The following is a 15,587-nucleotide window of genomic DNA, read 5'->3' as shown; positions in this document are numbered from 1 at the left end:
AGAGAGAGAGGGAAATCAAGAGAATGGCCATAGACCCAAACTCAAAGGAGAAGAGCAAAAGAGACAGATTGAAAGCACATTCAATTATTTGACTATAGGCCTACATTGCGTATGACAATAGGCCTGCATTTCATGCAAAAAGGATATGGAGAGTGAAAGAGAGAGAGGGAAAGACAGGGAAGGATATGGAGAGTGAAAGAGAGAGAGGGAAAGACAAGGAAGGATATGGAGAGTGAAAGAGAGAGAGGGAAAGACAAGGAAGGATATGGAGAGTGAAAGAGAGAGAGGGAAGGATATGGAGAGTGAAAGAGAGAGGGAAAGACAAGGAAGGATATGGAGAGTGAAAGAGAGAGAGGGAAAGACAAGGAAGGATATGGAGAGTGAAAGAGAGAGAGGGAAGGATATGGAGAGTGAAAGAGAGAGGGAAAGACAAGGAAGGATATGGAGAGTGAAAGAGAGAGAGGGAAAGACAAGGAAGGATATGGAGAGTGAAAGAGAGAGAGGGAAAGACAAGGAAGGATATGGAGAGTGAAAGAGTGAGAGGGAAAGACAAGGAAGGATATGGAGAGTGAAAGAGAGAGAGAGAGAGAAAGACAGGGAAGGATATGGAGAGTGAAAGAGAGAGAGGGAAGGATATGGAGAGTGAAAGAGAGAGAGGGAAAGACAAGGAAGGATATGGAGAGTGAAAGAGAGAGAGAGAAAGACAGGGAAGGATATGGAGAGTGAAAGAGAGAGAAGGAAAGACAAGGAAGGATATGGAGAGTGAAAGAGAGAGAGGGAAAGACAGGGAAGGATATGAAGAGTGAAAGAGAGAGAGGGAAAGACAAGGAAGGATATGGAGAGTGAAAGAGAGAGAGGGAAGGATATGGAGAGTGAAAGAGAGAGAGGGAAAGACAAGGAAGGATATGGAGAGTGAAAGAGAGAGAGGGAAGGATATTGAGAGTGAAAGAGAGCGAGGGAAGGATATGGAGAGTGAAAGAGAGAGAGGGAAGGATATGGAGAGTGAAAGAGAGAGAGGGAAGGATATGGAGAGTGAAAGAGTGAGAGGGAAAGACAAGGAAGGATATGGAGAGTGAAAGAGAGAGAGGGGAAAGACAGGGAAGGATATGGAGAGTGAAAGAGAGAGAGGGAAAGACAGGGAAGGATATGGAGAGTGAAAGAGAGAGAGGGAAAGACAGGGAAAGATATGGAGAGTGAAAGAGAGAGAGGGAAATCAAGAGAATGGCCATAGACCCAAACTCAAAGGAGAAGAGCAAAAGAGACAGATTGAAAGCACATTCAATTATTTGACTATAGGCCTACATTGCGTATGACAATAGGCCTGCATTTCATGCAAAAAGGATATGGAGAGTGAAAGAGAGAGAGGGAAAGACAGGGAAGGATATGGAGAGTGAAAGAGAGAGAGGGAAAGACAAGGAAGGATATGGAGAGTGAAAGAGAGAGAGGGAAAGACAGGGAAAGATATGGAGAGTGAAAGAGAGAGAGGGAAATCAAGAGAATGGCCATAGACCCAAACTCAAAGGAGAAGAGCAAAAGAGACAGATTGAAAGCACATTCAATTATTTGACTATAGGCCTACATTGCGTATGACAATAGGCCTGCATTTCATGCAAAAAGGATATGGAGAGTGAAAGAGAGAGAGGGAAAGACAGGGAAGGATATGGAGAGTGAAAGAGAGAGAGGGAAAGACAAGGAAGGATATGGAGAGTGAAAGAGAGAGAGGGAAAGACAAGGAAGGATATGGAGAGTGAAAGAGAGAGAGGGAAGGATATGGAGAGTGAAAGAGAGAGGGAAAGACAAGGAAGGATATGGAGAGTGAAAGAGAGAGAGGGAAAGACAAGGAAGGATATGGAGAGTGAAAGAGAGAGAGGGAAGGATATGGAGAGTGAAAGAGAGAGGGAAAGACAAGGAAGGATATGGAGAGTGAAAGAGAGAGAGGGAAAGACAAGGAAGGATATGGAGAGTGAAAGAGAGAGAGGGAAAGACAAGGAAGGATATGGAGAGTGAAAGAGTGAGAGGGAAGACAAGGAAGGATATGGAGAGTGAAAGAGAGAGAGAGAGAGAAAGACAGGGAAGGATATGGAGAGTGAAAGAGAGAGAGGGAAGGATATGGAGAGTGAAAGAGAGAGAGGGAAAGACAAGGAAGGATATGGAGAGTGAAAGAGAGAGAGAGAAAGACAGGGAAGGATATGGAGAGTGAAAGAGAGAGAAGGAAAGACAAGGAAGGATATGGAGAGTGAAAGAGAGAGAGGGAAAGACAGGGAAGGATATGAAGAGTGAAAGAGAGAGAGGGAAAGACAAGGAAGGATATGGAGAGTGAAAGAGAGAGAGGGAAGGATATGGAGAGTGAAAGAGAGAGAGGGAAAGACAAGGAAGGATATGGAGAGTGAAAGAGAGAGAGGGAAGGATATTGAGAGTGAAAGAGAGCGAGGGAAGGATATGGAGAGTGAAAGAGAGAGAGGGAAGGATATGGAGAGTGAAAGAGAGAGAGGGAAGGATATGGAGAGTGAAAGAGAGAGAGGGAAAGACAAGGAAGGATATGGAAAGTGAAAGAGAGAGAGGGAAAGACAGGGAAGGATATGGAGAGGGAAAGAGAGAGAGGGAAAGACAGGGAAGGATATGGAGAGTGAAAGAGAGAGAGGGAAAGACAGGGAAAGATATGGAGAGTGAAAGAGAGAGAGGGAAATCAAGAGAATGGCCATAGACCCAAACTCAAAGGAGAAGAGCAAAAGAGACAGATTGAAAGCACATTCAATTATTTGACTATAGGCCTACATTGCGTATGACAATAGGCCTGCATTTCATGCAAAAAGGATATGGAGAGTGAAAGAGAGAGAGGGAAAGACAGGGAAGGATATGGAGAGTGAAAGAGAGAGAGGGAAAGACAAGGAAGGATATGGAGAGTGAAAGAGAGAGAGGGAAAGACAGGGAAAGATATGGAGAGTGAAAGAGAGAGAGGGAAATCAAGAGAATGGCTATAGACCCAAACTCAAAGGAGAAGAGCAAAAGAGACAGATTGAAAGCACATTCAATTATTTGACTATAGGCCTACATTGCGTATGACAATAGGCCTGCATTTCATGCAAAAAGGATATGGAGAGTGAAAGAGAGAGAGGGAAAGACAGGGAAGGATATGGAGAGTGAAAGAGAGAGAGGGAAAGACAAGGAAGGATATGGAGAGTGAAAGAGAGAGAGGGAAAGACAAGGAAGGATATGGAGAGTGAAAGAGAGAGAGGGAAGGATATGGAGAGTGAAAGAGAGAGGGAAAGACAAGGAAGGATATGGAGAGTGAAAGAGAGAGAGGGAAAGACAAGGAAGGATATGGAGAGTGAAAGAGAGAGAGGGAAGGATATGGAGAGTGAAAGAGAGAGGGAAAGACAAGGAAGGATATGGAGAGTGAAAGAGAGAGAGGGAAAGACAAGGAAGGATATGGAGAGTGAAAGAGAGAGAGGGAAAGACAAGGAAGGATATGGAGAGTGAAAGAGTGAGAGGGAAAGACAAGGAAGGATATGGAGAGTGAAAGAGAGAGAGAGAGAGAAAGACAGGGAAGGATATGGAGAGTGAAAGAGAGAGAGGGAAGGATATGGAGAGTGAAAGAGAGAGAGGGAAAGACAAGGAAGGATATGGAGAGTGAAAGAGAGAGAAGGAAAGACAAGGAAGGATATGGAGAGTGAAAGAGAGAGAGGGAAAGACAGGGAAGGATATGAAGAGTGAAAGAGAGAGAGGGAAAGACAAGGAAGGATATGGAGAGTGAAAGAGAGAGAGGGAAGGATATGGAGAGTGAAAGAGAGAGAGGGAAAGACAAGGAAGGATATGGAGAGTGAGAGAGGGAAGGATATTGAGAGTGAAAGAGAGCGAGGGAAGGATATGGAGAGTGAAAGAGAGAGAGGGAAGGATATGGAGAGTGAAAGGGAGAGAGAGGGAAAGACAAGGAAGGATATTCAGAGTGAAAGAGAGAGAGGGAAGGATATGGAGAGTGAAAGAGAGAGAGGGAAGGATATGGAGAGTGAAAGAGAGAGAGGGAAGGATATGGAGAGTGAAAGAGAGAGAGGGAAAGACAAGGAAGGATATGGAGAGTGAAAGAGAGAGAGGGAAAGACAGGGAAGGATATGGAGAGTGAAAGAGAGAGAGGGAAAGACAGGGAAGGATGTGGAGAGTGAAAGAGAGAGAGGGAAAGACAGGGAAGGATGTGGAGAGTGAAAGAGAGAGAGGGAAAGACAGGGAAGGATATGGAGAGTGAAAGAGAGAGAGGGAAAGACAGGGAAAGATATGGAGAGTGAAGAGAGAGAGGGAAGGATATGGAGAGTGAAAGAGAGAGAGGGAAAGACGAGGAAGGATATGAAGAGTGAAAGAGAGAGAGGGAAAGACAAGGAAGGATATGGAGAGTGAAAGAGAGAGAGGGAAGGATATGGAGAGTGAAAGGGAGAGAGAGGGAAAGACAAGGAAGGATATGGAGAGTGAAAGAGAGAGAGGGAAGGATATGGAGAGTGAAAGAGAGAGAGGGAAGGATATGGAGAGTGAAAGAGAGAGAGGGAAAGACAAGGAAGGATATGGAGAGTGAAAGAGAGAGAGGGAAGGATATTGAGAGTGAAAGATAGAGAGGGAAGGATATGGAGAGTGAAAGAGAGAGAGGGAAGGATATGGAGAGTGAAAGGGAGAGAGAGGGAAAGACAAGGAAGGATATGGAGAGTGAAAGAGAGAGAGGGAAGGATATGGAGAGTGAAAGAGAGAGAGGGAAGGATATGGAGAGTGAAAGAGAGAGAGGGAAAGACAAGGAAGGATATGGAGAGTGAAAGAGGGAGAGGGAAAGACAGGGAAGGATATGGAGAGTGAAAGAGAGAGAGGGAAAGACAGGGAAGGATATGGAGAGTGAAAGAGAGAGAGGGAAAGACAGGGAAGGATATGGAGAGTGAAAGAGAGAGAAGGAAAGACAGGGAAAGATATGGAGAGTGAAAGAGAGAGAGGGAAATCAAGAGAATGGCCATAGACCCAAACTCAAAGGAGAAGAGCAAAAGAGACAGATTGAAAGCACATTCAATTATTTGACTATAGGCCTACATTGCGTATGACAATAGGCCTGCATTTCATGCAAAAACATTGCTTTAAATAAGCCTTATTAAACCTTGTAGCTCTGGCACCCTCTGTGGTCAGTTGGCGTAACGCCTGGCTGTCCATCTGGTGCATCTTGGGCCACAATATGTGTTTCTACAGTGTCTTTGTCCCAAATGGAAACCTATTGCCTTTGTTAGGGCCCTGGTCAAATGTAGTGCACTACATAGGAAATAGAGTCCCATTTGGAACACAGTCAGTGTCTGTTTTAACTGATATTAAGCTTTTACCGGTCCTTTCTTCCTCTTGAGTTCCTCTTATATCTGGAGTTGGACAGTCCAAACTTGTTCTAACTGTAAATGAACCGTTATAACTGTCACTCGCAGTGAGTTTAGGGCTCATACTTCCTCTTATCGAAGTGTGTGTGTGTGTGTGTGTGTGTGTGTGTGTGTTATCGCATGCCAGAGGACAGCCTTGTGGTTTCAGGCAATGAGGGGGAGATGGACAGAGGGTGGAGAGAAGGATGGGGGAGAGCGATGGAAAGAGTGAGTGAGAGACAGAAATAAGTGTGAGAGAGAGAGAGAGAGAGAGAGGTGTTTTGATGGGGTGGGGTTGGTGGACGACCTCCAGGCCAGATAGAGGGATCGGACATGAGGTTAGTCAGACCGTCTCTCACCATTTGTTCCTCTCCTCCCACGAGCATGATCTGTCTGTTGTCTGTCTGTGTCCTTCCCGTGAACAGGAAGATCCTCCTCTCCCATAGTCACATGTATCCTCTGACCTCTAACCTCTCTCCCTGAGGGGTCAACAGAGGAAGGGAGGTGTGAAGGAGGGCGGCGTACGTTTGTGGGCGGACGTTTGGGGCGGATGCCACAGGAAGCTGTCCTTGGTCATGTCCTGCCCTCCTGCAGAGACATCCTGTTACTTTTACAGAACACCCAATCCTGTCCGACCTTGCCCTGTCATGTCCCTCGAGCATTTCTGTCCACTGTTTAGTCCCCCTAGGGTGGTAGTGTGCGTGCGTGGTGTGGGAAGGGGAGTGTGTGTGTGTGCGTGTGTGTGTGTGTGTCTGCCCTTCCGAAACCCCTACCAGCCCTCACCTTTTGCCCCACAAACACAGACAGACAGCTGGGTGGGTGTCATTGGATCTGTGTTTAGGTTGTTTGTGCTTAGCTGTGGCTCTGTGTGTGTGCAGCGAAGCGAGACTCACACTGCGGGCTATGGATGTGTGTGTGTGTGTGTGTGTGGCAGAGAGCGAGCGCGAGAGAGAGTGAGAGAGAGAGAACTGAAGATAGTATGTAGCTGAAACATTTACTCTGACTTGCTCGCACACTTCTTCACTTTTCCCAAGATGATTGTTTGCAATGTGAGGACATCATGCCCTCTTTTTGACAAGCACACCTCCTAGCTCCACACACCTGCAGCACACCTCCTAGCTCCACACACCTGCAGCACACCTCCTAGCTCCACACACCTGCAGCACACCGATTGAATTCTCATTTACATGTTGGTCATTTAGCAGGTGCTCTTATCCAGAGCGATTTACGGTCACGAGATCAAGTGCAGCAATCATTTCCTTTCACCGTGCCACTCACTCACTCAGCCCCATCACGCCGGCTGATGCATAGGGCAACAACAGTCTTTGGCCTTTGTGTGTGGTATAAAATGTGTGCGGTATCTTTCGATTGGTGTAAAAGTCTAACCACATACCCCTCTCTGTGTGTTCTCCAGATGTTCCATGCTAACACAGACCCGTCTGAGGTGGTGTTGAACCGCGTACCCCAGCCGGTCCTGGCGCGCTTCGTACGCATCCGGCCTCAGAGCTGGAAGAACGGCATTGCCCTGCGCTTTGAACTCTACGGCTGTCAGATCATAGGTGTGTGTGTGTGTGTGTGTGTGTGTGTGAGAGAGAGAGAGAGAGAGCCACGGGAAAAGAGATGATTAAGTTATTTTGCCTTAGATATTTGAGACATCCTTTACATTATATCCTCTGTCCCACTGCACGTCAAAACAGAGTCTCTTTTTTGGGGGGGGGGGGACAAAATGTGTTTCCGGCATCTTCTGCTCTTGTCAGTGAAGAAACGTAAAAAATCCCCTTCGAAGAAACGCCAGCCAGTTTATGCATTAACTACGCAGTAACATGAGCGCCAACACACAGACACACAGAAGAACTCCTGACGTTAACCAGCGCATTAGTCTCATCAAAAGTCCATTCTCAGCCAGCCAGCGCGTCTCCAATCCCTCCCTCCTCCGTATTCGTCTTTTCTCTCACTCTCTCGATCCTTCTACTATGTTTCTGCTCTCGTTCCTCCTCTCTCCCTCGTGATCATTCTTTTCGCACTTTCATTTTCTCTCTCATTCCATACTCTGTCCTTGCTTTTCCCTCGTTCTCTCTCTCCCTCTCCACCTACTCCAATTCTCTCGATCAACCTCCTTTCTCTACCTCTGAATAATTCTCTCTCTCCCCTCTCCCCCCTTCCTCTCCTGCCCTTTCCACTGTTTTTGATGTCGGGATACCAACCTACTTTCTCTCAACCCCTCTACAATATCGCAGATGCAGTATGTCACAAGAAAGGGTCACAATCAATCATTCATGTCACTCTTGTTCACTTGTAAATCTTGAACTGTGATTCGCAGAGAGGGAGAGAGAGAGAGTAACACTCATTAGCTAGTATTGCAAGTGGTGCTAACCGTTCAGGTACACACATACTCACGTGAAGACATGCACGATGACCTCACGTTGATACACACACACACATACATTTATGTTGCCATTTATCCATCATTTACATTCCTTGCTAGTGCTGTGACATAACAGCATGAAACTTTGATCTGTGTACTCTTAACCGTCAACCCTACTAATGCTCTCCTCTCTTTCTCCTCTCTCTGTCTCACTCCGTCTCGTCTTGTCTCTGGTCATCTCTCCTCTGTTTCTCCCTCTGTTTCTTCCTCGCTAATCTCCTCTGCCGACCGCTTTCTCTCTCTTCCCTGGACCAGTCTCCCTCTCTTTCCCTCGCTCTTTCTGCCCTCTCTCTCTCCTAGTTCCATCTCTCTCTCCTCCTCCTCTATCATCTCCTGTAACCCCTCCCCCTTCTCTCCCTCCTTCTTTATGTGAGGGTTGAAATGTGATCGTTTTGTGTAATGTATGACATTGACCCAAAGAAAGAGGATTTTTTTTCTTCAATAAATCATTTCCGCCCCCCCTCCCTTCCTCGTCCCTCTCCCTCCTCCTCTTCCTCCCCAACTTCAGATGCTCCGTGTTCCGAGATGCAGGGCCTCCTCTCTGGCCTGCTCCCCGACACCCAGATCTCAGCCTCGTCGGCTCGAGACATGCTGTGGTCCCCGGGGAACGCCCGCCTGGTGGCCAGCCACTCGGGCTGGTTCCCCGGCCCCGCTCAGCCCCTGGCTGGGGAGGAGTGGCTCCAAGTGGACCTGGGTGTCCCCAAGATGGTCCGGGGGATCATTACCCAGGGGGCGAGGGGTGGAGAGGGGGCAAGCAGCACGGACAACAGGGCCTTTGTGAGGAAGTACCGCGTGGCGCACGGTCTAAACGGGAAGGACTGGGGGTACGTCATGGACAGCAAGACCAGCCTGCCCAAGGTGGGTGTGGGGGAGGGGGACATGTGTAAGGGTGGGGGTTGTGTGTGTGTTGTGTGTGTGTGTGTGTGTGTGTGTGTGTGTGTGTGTCCGTCTAAAGTGTGATTTTATACTCCTTTCAATCATCTATATCAAGATTTCAATATTTCTGCTTTGTTTCGGTGTGTGTTGCAGATATTTGAGGGGAATACCCACTACGACACCCCTGAGCTACGGCGCTTTGAGGAGACCCTGGCCCAGTTCATCAGGATCTATCCAGAGAGGTGGTCTCCTGCCGGGATCGGGATGAGAGTGGAAATACTGGGCTGTGACGTGCCAGGTAAGACTTGAGCCCGCGGTTCTAACAATAACACTCCCGGCTTAGACACATGTACACTCCTCTCCCCACCGGAGACCGGGTTCAATCCCTGCTCCAAACGTTCAAGCGGTTTCTCCTCTCTGTCATTTCATAACTGTCAAAATACTCCATAAATATATATATTTTTTAAAGTGTGCTGGCGTGCGCATACCATATATCACCTGTGAGTCTACTGGATACACGATTTGGGGGTTGGAATGCAAGTGCAAGTGGAAAAGTGAGGGGAGACTTGGAAAGAGTGAAGGTTAAAGTTTCAAGGAGTGGAGAAAGGGTTGGACGGGTTCTGAGGAATCGGTCCCTAGAGTACCCCGCACACACACACACACTGCTGGTATGGTCTGCTATCCAGATGTGAGGCAGTAGACACATCTGGCCTCTCACTGCCTTTCACCGGGCCTACGCAGGACGCCTGAGTTACAGCACCAGACAGTGGGCTCAACACCTACACACACACACACACACACCGTCGCTGCAAGCACACAGTACACACACACATCTCATCTCCCCTGAGCTGGTTCTAGGCTCCTCTCTCTGTTCCCACCCTGAATAGAATGTTCAACACATCCGCATAAACACACACAGCAGACAATGGCTCCTAATGGCCCTACACAGAACCTCTGTGCTGAAGTCTCAATACCTACACACTGTAGTGTGTGTGTGTGTGTGTGTGCACAAGGTACACAGCCCCGTTCGGTGGTGTAAGGATGATGTGGACCTCTTCATTTTCTATCCCACTCTTCTCTGACTCACTCACTACGCCATTAGAGAGGAGATACAAGGCCAGAACCCTCCATTAACATGGAACAAGAGGACACAAACACGCTCTCTCTCTCTCTCTCTCTGTCAGAATAACAGACTAGCGCCCCTCAGTACCACACCCAGGATTGGCCGACATGAAAGACTGACAAATGAGCTGCGTTCCTCCCCTCCCTACATCTCTCCTTGCTGTCCTCTGCCGCTCCCTCCTCACCCCCATCCCTTTCTGCTGCTGCTGCTGCTGTGAGGTCTACACGCAGGCGCTGGTATTCAAACCGGCAACCCTTCACCTTGAGGCTACACCCACCGCCGCCGTCCCGACGTTATAACCCTGCCCCATGTAAAAAGTCATTGAGACCAGGTGAAAGCCCCGTGTTAATGCAATCTGTCACAGGAGTCTCTTTATTGGACACGCAGGAGATCCCAGAGAGACGGAGTCGTTGAACGCCACACTGGTGTTCAGAACAGAGCATTGTGTTCACAGTGGGAGGGTTGGAGGGCCGTGCCTCGTAACACAGGAGGGTTGGAGGGCCGTGCCTCGTAACACAGGAGGGTTGGAGGGCCGTGCCTCGTAACACAGGAGGGTTGGAGGGCCGTGCCTCGTAACACAGGAGGGTTGGAGGGCCGTGCCTCATAACACAGGAGGGTTGGAGGGCCGTGCCTCGTAACACAGGAGGGTTGGAGGGCCGTGCCTCGTAACACATGAGGGTTGGAGGGCCGTGCCTCGTAACACATGATGGTTGGAGGGCCGTGCCTCGTAACACAGGAGGGTTGGAGGGCCGTGCCTCGTAACACAGGAGGGTTGGAGGGCCGTGCCTCGTAACACATGAGGGTTGGAGGGCCGTGCCTCGTAACACAGGAGGGTTGGAGGGCCGTGCCTCGTAACACAGGAGGGTTGGAGGGCCGTGCCTCGTAACACAGGAGGGTTGGAGGGCCGTGCCTCGTAACACAGGAGGGTTGGAGGGCCGTGCCTCGTAACACAGGAGGGTTGGAGGGCCGTGCCTCGTAACACAGGAGGGTTGGAGGGCCGTGCCTCGTAACACAGGAGGGTTGGAGGGCCGTGCCTCGTAACACAGGAGGGTTGGAGGGCCGTGCCTCGTAACACAGGAGGGTTGGAGGGCCGTGCCTCGTAACACAGGAGGGTTGGAGGACCGTGCCTCGTAACACAGGAGGGTTGGAGGGCCGTGCCTCGTAACACAGGAGGGTTGGAGGGCCGTGCCTCGTAACACAGGAGGGTTGGAGGGCCGTGCCTCGTAACACAGGAGGGTTGGAGGGCCGTGCCTCGTAACACAGGAGGGTTGGAGGGCCGTGCCTCGTAACACATGAGGGTTGGAGGGCCGTGCCTCGTAACACAGGAGGGTTGGAGGGCCGTGCCTCGTAACACAGGAGGGTTGGAGGGCCGTGCCTCGTAACACACCCCTCCTTTTTGCTCCCATCGCCTCTCTTTCTCTCCTTTACCTCTCTGTCTCTCACTCGCTCTCCCTCTATCCTCCGTCTTCCTCTTGCCCCCAACTATCTCACCATCCTCTTTCTCTCTCCCTCTCACTGTTAAATCCCACACATGGCTCTGTTCTCTCTCCTCCTCTCTCTGTTCCCACCCTTAGGCCTAGTGCGTGGGTCTGTAAATGTTTTTGTTCTTCATTCTTCCTCCACTCTCCTCTTCTGTTTCTCAACCCCCCCCCCCCTGTTCTCTGCTGTCCATTCTTTGGTTTCATTTCTTACACACTTATGCACACACATACGCATCGAACACAAAACTCTGCCTGGGTATCTCTCGTGTCTTCTTTCAAGATCAACTTCGGAGGTTTCTCTTAGGCTTTGTTTCGCAGTCTTCAAGGACATATTGGGCACTATTTGAACCTTTTACTGCAGCGGGCTAAATCAGGGTCACGCAGAGTGTTTCTCGGTAATCTTGAAGAAATCTACTTTGAAACAAAAGTATCCACCTCACACACATGGTTATGGTTTCATGCATGAAAGAGGCTTCATGTCAACATCAGAAGCCTCCTCCCTAAGTTTGTCTTACTCACTGCTTTAGCACACTCTGCTAACCCTGATGTCCTTGCTGTGTCTGAATCCTGGCTCAGGAAGGCCACCAAAAATTCAGAGATTTCCATACCCAACTATAACATCTTCCGTCAAGATAGAACTGCCAAAGGGGGAGGAGTTGCAGTTTACTGCAGAGATAGCCTGCAAAGTAATGTCATACTTTCCAGGTCCATACCCAAACAGTTCGAACTACTAATTTTGAAAATTACTCTCTCCAGAAATAAGTCTCTCACGGTTGCCGCCTGCTACCGACCCCCCTCAGCTCCCAGCTGTGCCCTGGACACTCATCACTGTCAAACGCTCCCTAAAACACTTCTGTGAGCAGGCCTTTCTAATCGACCTGGCCCGGGTATCCTGGAAGGACATTGACCTCATCCCGTCAGTTGAGGATGCCTGGTCATTCTTTAAAAGTAACTTCCTCACCATTTTAGATAAGCATGCTCCGTTCAAAAATGCAGAACTAAGAACAGATACAGCCCTTGGTTCACCCCAGACCTGACTGCCCTCGACCAGCACAAAAACATCCTGTGGCGGACTGCAATAGCATCGAATAGTCCCCGTGATATGCAACTGTTCAGGGAAGTCCGGAACCAATACACAAGAGCACCTCCTCCCAGCTGCCCACTGCACTGAGGCTAGGTAACACGGTCACCACTGATAAATCCATGATTATTGAAAACTTCAATAAGCATTTCTCAACGTCTGGCCATGCCTTCCGCCTGGCTACTTCAACCTCGGCCAACAGCTCCGCCCCCCCCCGCAGCTCCTCGCCCAAGCCTCTCCAGGTTCTCCTTTACCCAAATCCAGATAGCAGATGTTCTGAAAGAGCTGCAAAACCTGGACCCGTACAAATCAGCTGGGCTTGACAATCTGGACCCTCTATTTCTGAAACTATCTGCCACCATTGTCGCAACCCCTATTACCAGCCTGTTCAACCTCTCTTTCATCTCGTCTGAGATCCCCAAGGATTGGAAAGCTGCCGCAGTCATCCCCCTCTTCAAAGGGGGAGACACCCTGGACCCAAACTGTTACAGACCTATATCCATCCTGCCCTGCCTATCTAAGGTCTTCGAAAGCCAAGTCAACAAACAGGTCACTGACCATCTCGAATCCCACCGTACCTTCTCCGCTGTGCAATCTGGTTTCCGAGCCGGTCATGGGTGCACCTCAGCCACACTCAAGGTACTAAACGATATCATAACCGCCATCGATAAAAGACAGTACTGTGCAGCCGTCTTCATCGACCTTGCCAAGGCTTTCGACTCTGTCAATCACCATATTCCTATCGGCAGACTCCGTAGCCTCGGTTTTTCGGATGACTGCCTTGCCTGGTTCACCAATTACTTTGCAGACAGAGTTCAGTGTGTCAAATCGGAGGGCATGCTGTCCGGTCCTCTGGCAGTCTCTATGGGGGTGCCACAGGGTTCAATTCTCGGGCCGACTCTTTTCTCTGTGTATATCAATGATGTTGCTCTTGCTGCGGGCGATTCCCTGATCCACCTCTACGCAGACGACACCATTCTATATACTTTCGGCCCGTCTTTGGACACTGTGCTATCTAACCTCCAAACAAGCTTCAATGCCATACAACACTCCTTCCGTGGCCTCCAACTGCTCTTAAACGCTAGTAAAACCAAATGCATGCTTTTCAACCGGTCGCTGCCTGCACCTGCATGCCCGACTAGCATCACCACCCTGGATGGTTCCGACCTAGAATATGTGGACGTCTATAAGTACCTAGGTGTCTGGCTAGACTGCAAACTCTCCTTCCAGACTCATATCAAACATCTCCAATCGAAAATCAAATCAAGAGTCGGCTTTCTATTCCGCAACAAAGCCTCCTTCACTCACGCCGCCAAGCTTACCCTAGTAAAACTGACTATCCTACCGATCCTCGACTTCGGCGATGTCATCTACAAAATGGCTTCCAACACTCTACTCAGCAAACTGGATGCAGTCTATCACAGTGCCATCCGTTTTGTCACTAAAGCACCTTATACCACCCACCACTGCGACTTGTATGCTCTAGTCGGCTGGCCCTCGCTACATATTCGTCGCCAGACCCACTGGCTCCAGGTCATCTACAAGTCTATGCTAGGTAAAGCTCCGCCTTATCTCAGCTCACTGGTCACGATGGCAACACCCATCCGTAGCACGCGCTCCAGCAGGTGTATCTCACTGATCATCCCTAAAGCCAACACCTCATTTGGCCGCCTTTCGTTCCAGTACTCTGCTGCCTGTGACTGGAACTAATTGCAAAAATCGCTGAAGTTGGAGACTTTTATCTCCCTCACCAACTTCAAACATCAGCTATCTGAGCAGCTAACCGATCGCTGCAGCTGTACATAGTCTATTGGTAAATAGCCCACCCTTTTCACCTACCTCATCCCCATACTGTTTTTATTTATTTACTTTTCTGCTCTTCTGCACACCAATATCTCTACCTGTACATGACCATCTGATCATTTATCACTCCAGTGTTAATCTGCAAAATTGTAATTATTTGCCTACCTCCTCATGCCTTTTGCACACATTGTATATAGACCCCCCCTTTGTTTTCTACTGTGTTATTGACTTGTTAATTGTTTACTCCATGTGTAACTCTTTGTTGTATGCTATGCTATGCTTTATCTTGGCCAGGTCGCAGTTGCAAATGAGAACTTGTTCTCAACTAGCCTACCTGGTTAAATAAAGGTGAAATAAATAAATAAATAAAAATGGGCTTAAACAACATCCCCCTGTAAAAGAAGACACCATGTCAGATATAGAGTTGAAATGCATTCAATTTACACTTTATAGACATCACAGAAGACAACAAAATAAATGCAAGTTTGACTTATTTAAAAAATAATAACGTTGATTAGTTATGAATAAATTATAGGTGTTACAGGGCTTGGCCACTCATTAGCCTATCAACACATTTCATAGCTTGCTGTTGTCTCAGGTTATTGACGTCTTTGCGTTGTCATCAACTCCAATTAGGCTGGGTGGCACGAAATATTCTCTTCCTCGTCCATTGTGGATTGAATAGCATAGGCTATACTAATGAGTAATGCCAACAATGGGGGGAAAAAATCTAGTGTTTACTCAATATGTTTGGAGTGTTGACAGACAACATTGTTGTAATGAATAAAGGCCTTTACACATTGCACATCTAAAATTTAAAAAATGACTACGCTCCTGTGAGGCACGTTCTCAATAAGCAATGAAGAGCCTGGGCCTACCGTTGATATGGCGTTAAAGGACTGAATCATTTTAATATGTTTTTGGCGGAGTACATCTTTGGTAACAGGACAAGATGTACTCTTTTGGAATGGGGATGTATACCAGCCTATGTGAATAATGCAAAAAGCATGCTGACTAAGAGTGAAACATTTAGAACCCTTTTTTGGACTAATGTATGGCCAGGGTAAGAAAGACACCAGACACATTGCTGTTGAACCAGCTTTCGTTATAGTAGGGTAAGGGTAGCCAAAAAGGGAATGTGTTTTTAATCAAACGAAACCGGAAACAAGCAAACCTCTTTCAATGATGGGCATATAGCCTGCGTTGATTTTTTTGTTTTACGCACATCCAAAATAACAACAGGAGCTGGTTAAACTAACGTACAATAAATAGCCTACTGTACATCGATAAAGAAGGGGATGTCCGTTCACTGTTTTGCTGCTCCCAAACTTGATATTTTAATAAAGCTTTGGTGATTTAAGATGTATTCCAAAGTGAGCGAATGCATTGTGCAGGACAAAAAAAAAACTGCCTTCATTGAGAGGAGGGAAGG

General features: G+C 48.2%; 1 protein-coding gene across 2 annotated transcripts in view; it reads left to right on the top strand.

Annotated features, from left to right (window-relative positions):
* Nucleotides 1-15,587, top strand: part of nrp2a (neuropilin 2a) — a 79,315-nt gene that overhangs the window by 42,684 nt on the left and 21,044 nt on the right. For both annotated transcript variants that reach the window (XM_020482697.2, XM_031824563.1), the window contains exons 8-10: nucleotides 6,781-6,925; nucleotides 8,300-8,649; nucleotides 8,821-8,965. In XM_020482697.2, the coding sequence (XP_020338286.2) occupies nucleotides 6,781-6,925; nucleotides 8,300-8,649; nucleotides 8,821-8,965 (640 nt within the window). The remainder of the gene's footprint in view (nucleotides 1-6,780; nucleotides 6,926-8,299; nucleotides 8,650-8,820; nucleotides 8,966-15,587) is intronic.

This window comes from Oncorhynchus kisutch, linkage group LG5 (assembly GCF_002021735.2).
Source record: "Oncorhynchus kisutch isolate 150728-3 linkage group LG5, Okis_V2, whole genome shotgun sequence".
Lineage (NCBI taxonomy): Eukaryota > Metazoa > Chordata > Actinopteri > Salmoniformes > Salmonidae > Oncorhynchus > Oncorhynchus kisutch.
Note: the sequence above shows the minus strand (reverse complement) of the source record. Positions and strands in the feature narration are given on the sequence as shown.